The sequence below is a fragment of the Momordica charantia genome, assembly GCF_013281855.1.
Source record: "Momordica charantia cultivar OHB3-1 chromosome 2 unlocalized genomic scaffold, Mcharantia_2.0 BLBB01000002.1, whole genome shotgun sequence".
NCBI classification, from domain to species: Eukaryota; Viridiplantae; Streptophyta; class Magnoliopsida; order Cucurbitales; family Cucurbitaceae; genus Momordica; species Momordica charantia.
In genome coordinates this window covers 18,099,130-18,104,005 of record NW_028275160.1, presented here as the reverse complement: position 1 = coordinate 18,104,005, position 4,876 = coordinate 18,099,130, and the positions used below count along the sequence as shown (strand labels likewise).

At 31.3% G+C, this 4,876-nt stretch overlaps 1 protein-coding gene across 1 annotated transcript; it reads right to left on the bottom strand.

Moving 5' to 3' along the window:
- Window positions 1-564: 564 nt before the first annotated feature.
- Window positions 565-3,856, bottom strand: LOC111024602 (naringenin,2-oxoglutarate 3-dioxygenase). Its single transcript, XM_022302311.2, has 3 exons — window positions 3,456-3,856; window positions 1,750-2,181; window positions 565-1,053 (listed from the first exon to the last, which is right to left on the bottom strand). Exons 1-3 carry the CDS (start codon window positions 3,762-3,764, stop codon window positions 799-801), a joined length of 996 nt encoding a protein of 331 aa, XP_022158003.1. The 5' UTR covers window positions 3,765-3,856; the 3' UTR covers window positions 565-798.
- Window positions 3,857-4,876: the final 1,020 nt, after the last annotated feature.

The following is a 4,876-nucleotide window of genomic DNA, read 5'->3' as shown; positions in this document are numbered from 1 at the left end:
CTTTAGTGGGAAGAGTGAATTCCATCTTGTGAGACTATGTTCCCAACTCCCTTTTTGGTCATATTTCCAAAATAGTTGTCTTTTTAAGACTGCCACAAAAGCCACTCTCATTTATGTAAATCAAAGGACATGCTCTCATAGGCAGAAGTTCATAAATCAATCAAAATTAAGATTGAGTCACATATGATCAGTCTGTGAAATACTTATCTTACATGTAAATGAATTTACAAATAAATATTAAATATTTCACGACAAAATCTTATACGAACTCATTGTATATGATACCCTCATTCATATGTCTCCATATGAACGATTTTAATCAAATCATCTATAACACACACAAAGTGGGTCATATCAATAGTTTTACCAGAATAGGGCACCCAACCTTATCCATATAGTATAGACTCTTTAGTTTATAACTTGAACACCATCCGCTTGTATGTCAACCGCAGACTGTTCAATATATTACATTTACAACATTTGGTTTTTTCACTAAATTGGATAATAAGTATTGCATATAATAAAAAAGATCAAATAATTATTTTTCTAATAAATAACAAAATATTTACTAATTACGAAACGTTAGGGCATAAACCCCAACATTCTTATTTCACATGTAATTATACTAAAACTTGACTTGTATACTTGCAGTATGCAATTTTAGAGTACAATCAAATTGACTTTCTTATGACACATAATACAATTAAAAACAACACGTACATAGCACATGTTCACATACTAGTTATTCGAACGAGCATAATTTGATCATGTATAGACATGATATAATATTAAGTAGAGTTATTTTTGTGTTCCTTGGTCACTTTTATTCGAGATGGCCAATAGTAAAGGTAATTCTTTGCTGATCACTCTTGTGTACATCTCGCCAAAGGTGATCCGCTCCTCGAGCATTGGCTTGTCCTCTTCACTAACCTTCAATGGATACACAATGGCTTCTGCTTTCGGGTTATGAAATGAGACTATGGATACTCTGCTGCTGTTTGAGCTTGCCACTACTTGATGATCACCACTCTTGTACCTCCCATTGCTAAGATACTATTTTTCACAAATGATTCTCATTACCATCAACTAAATACGTCTTTAATATTCAAGTTAGTTAAATTATAAGTCATCCTACATGTTTATTTAGTTCTTATATTTAAAAAAACAAATATGTCACAATCACAACTCAATATTTTCTTGACTGTGATAGTCACATATGTCGTTTATATTTTTTCATTTGTCCTTTCAACCTATGATGTGATAGTTAGCCGTTAGCCGGATGGACCAGACATGCTAAAATAAAATAATAATAAATAAATTAAATTAAAATTTCAATGGGTAACTCAAACCATAAAAAGGGCTTTTTGGACTCAATTATTTGAATCATAAATGAAATTAAAATGACTGTCCTGAGATTATATCGAACCCAGCGAATGTTTAGGGTTGGATCAGTTATATTCGAGTTATTTGTAAAACTTAACGAACTCAACTCTTTTTCCTTCTTCTAAACAATTTAAACTTTCCGCTTCTTGTAGGTACCATATTTTCAAGATGTTTATTTTGGTATCGTATATCTTGGACTACTGTCCATTTTAATCATTATAGGTTTAAAACATTTGTTACGGTTAGAAAAATGACTGTTATAATATTTTTTTTTCTTGCAAAATCCTAACACAAATCCAACAGAGAAGTTTGTAAAGTATACATATCAAAAGAGAATTTAAAATCGTAACGGAGAAGTTTACTTACATGACCGTGGTCTCCAATATCAATGACAAATGCTCCTTCCAAGGGCTCGACATCAACCCACGACTCGCCACCATCTTTGGTAGCCTGCAGCCCACACACATGGTCCTGTAACAATATGGTTATGGTTCCAGTGTCAGTATGGCGCTGTAGCCCCTGTGCAACATCGTTAGAGTCTCCAATTTTAGGGTAGAAGTTGGCCACAATCTTCTGGTTCATTTCCAGACAGGCTTTCTCTATAGCTTCCTTGTCCAATCCCATGGCCTCCGACAGCACTGCCAGCAGCTTAGAGGCCAAACCCATCAGTTTTTCACTGTACTCCATGGTCATTGTCGCCCACCCTTCTGGCTTGTCCGGCCACAACGAGTAGTCTCGACTCTTAATTGGGTATGTAAAGAACGTTACAATTTCTCGCGAATCTCGTATTGCATCTCCCTACCATATAAAGATAAAAATTAGGTGTTTATCAGATAGTATCTCTTACTTACCATTATTAAACACTAGAAACCAAAATAAACGAAATTAATAAAAGAACAGAGAGAAAATGAAATAAATAACTCTAAATTTTATAATTGCGGTAGCTTCCCAGTACAATTTTCATGATGGTCCTTCAAATTTATGTTTTTTTTGTTTTTCTCTCACTGTTCTTTCTCATGTTTTCTAAATTATACAATTAACTAAAACTAGATAATTGTTTTTTTTTTTTGGTTTTCTTTTATTTTCTTATCACGTTAATTGTTTGGTGCCATTACTATTCATTGTTTTTAGATTTAAGAAACAAATATTTGGTAAGTATTCCCTATTTCTCGTTGTTCCTTCCCAATAAATGTTGTTGAATTGTATACGAATTTCTTAAAAAAACAACATTTAATATTTTGTTTCTAATATTTCGAAAACATGAATTAATAAAAAATATTGTTTTTTAAATTTGTTTACTTATAAATCACCAAATAAAGATTAAAAAAAATGGTTTAGGGTTTATAGAAAACTAAAATAAGTACTCAAAATAGTGTTGTTTTTCTTCCTTGGAAAATCGAAATAAGAAACAAAAAAACATGGATGAGAAACATAGAAAAAATACAAGAAATGGAAATATTATCAAATAGGGAATTATGGCGACGTCTATTATTTTGTGTTATTTTAAAAATCTTAATGATATAAATGAAAATTTATTTTTCAAAAAGAAAATATTAACAATTATTATTATATATATATCACTTTTAATAGTTAGTATGCATTATATAGGTAAAAAAAGAAGGATAAAAATAAAAGTAAAATTTATTCTTTGATTCCAAAATTTGTATAGAATTTTGGTAACGACTCTCATAAATAAGAAATTAGAAATTAGAAAAACACAACAAAGATAAATGTTACCAAACAATCATAGTAAATTTCGTTAGAGCAAAGAAATAAGAAATAGAAAACAAATGAAAAACATAAATATTACCAAACAACCTCTAGCTTGTACATTTTGTAAGAACATAGAAACAAGAAACATAAAACAAAAATCACTAGCTGGAGCTTCCCGATTCGAGTCCCACGGGGCACGTAGCTGGGACTTCCCCCCTTCCTCCATTCGAAGACAAGTCCTACAACGTTAGTTACAGTGTTGGTTGGCTGTCAATACACGTCCAGTTATAGGGATCCAATTGGTAAAGACACATTGCAACTATTTATACATAGCCATAACAGTTTTTGGATTATATTACCTTTACGTGAGTGGTGGCTAGGTAACCACCCTTCTTACCACTCGACATGTCGAAGCAGAGCTTCTCTTGTGATGGCATGTCGAAAAATTGTTTTGCAAGATGAATCATATCAGACACAAGTTTAGCATCAACCCCATGGTCTACAACTTGGAAAATCCCCCACACCTCGCAAGCCTTGACGATCTTCTTCTTAATATCACCTCTTCTGCCATTGACTTCGTCGTCAATTCCAGCAAGCGAAATGACAGGGATTTCGTTATCGACAAAACTTAGCTTATCATCGGTATTTTCCTTTTTGAGATTAGTCATGGCTAATAAGATAAAATGATGCAAAAATTGTTGCTGGACAAGAACAAAAACGAGCACAAAATTGAGGACAATTTTATGTGGATATAAAGTAGTAAATGGAGAAGTTCATAGTAGTAAATGATGACCACCCACTTTTTTTAATAGCGATTCGAGGGTATAGGGATGCCTAGGGAGAGAGAGAAATTAAATTCAAGGTAATTATTAGGAGGGAGGGAGAAAGGAGGAAATTTTCGTGCACTCCTAGTATTATTATTTTATTTATTTTTAGTACAACATGTCCAATGAAGATTCGAAATCACAACCTTTTAATTGAAAACTGGTACTTTAATTAACCAGTTGAGCTATGTTTAGGTTGGTGGTGCTAGCAATATCTACTCTCATTGATTAACCAGTTTAACTATGTTTATGTTTGCACTGTTCTGATGGTATCTTTTCTCTATTCTTTTCTCTATTCGGAAAAAAAAAACAAAACTGTCTTCATAAATTATTTTTAAATATTATTTTAATTCACATTATTTATTATTTATTATTTATTTATTTTTCCTTAGATTATTCTTAAGTGTTGCTAAGGCATGGTTGGGTAATAAAAAAGAGTAATAAAATAAAAAATTGCTTTCCTAAAAAAAACATAGAAAACTGTATCTATACCATAACACTAAATTTTCTGATGCAGATGAGTACTAAGGCAGGTAGAGTACATATCCAAATTTCTATTAATATTTCTATGTCTATATTTACATAGCCGGTGTATTGGGATTTTCATTATATCATAAAAAATAAAAATAAAAAATCAACGAAACATCGTTAATATTAATATAATAATAAGAATCAGAATTTATAGTGATATGATTAAATCCGTAAGAGACATGAGGTTACAAGGAGAAAAGCAGATAGTTGAAACAACAATTATGGTTCTTTTTAGAGCTACATTTTAGAGTTTGTCTCTCTTTTATCTTTTATTTATTTATTTTAGTTAATTTTAGGGTGTGATTTCCGGCTTTGTCTTTTTTTTTTTTTTTTTTTTTATGGTTGCACGTAGGGCTACATTTTAGAATTTGTCTTTTTCTTTATTTTATGGTTTATTTTAGGGCTACATTTTAGAGTTTGTCTTT

Excerpts from the sequence above, each read along its gene's own strand:
- LOC111024602 (XM_022302311.2), bottom strand. The coding sequence starts at position 3,764 with ATGACTAATCTCAAAAAGGAAAATACCGATGATAAGCTAAGTTTTGTC. Across the intron at positions 2,182-3,455 it reads TAGCCACCACTCACGTAAAG|GGAGATGCAATACGAGATTC; the intron begins GTAATATAATCC and ends TTTATATGGTAG. Across the intron at positions 1,054-1,749 it reads ATATTGGAGACCACGGTCAT|TATCTTAGCAATGGGAGGTA; the intron begins GTAAGTAAACTT and ends TGTGAAAAATAG.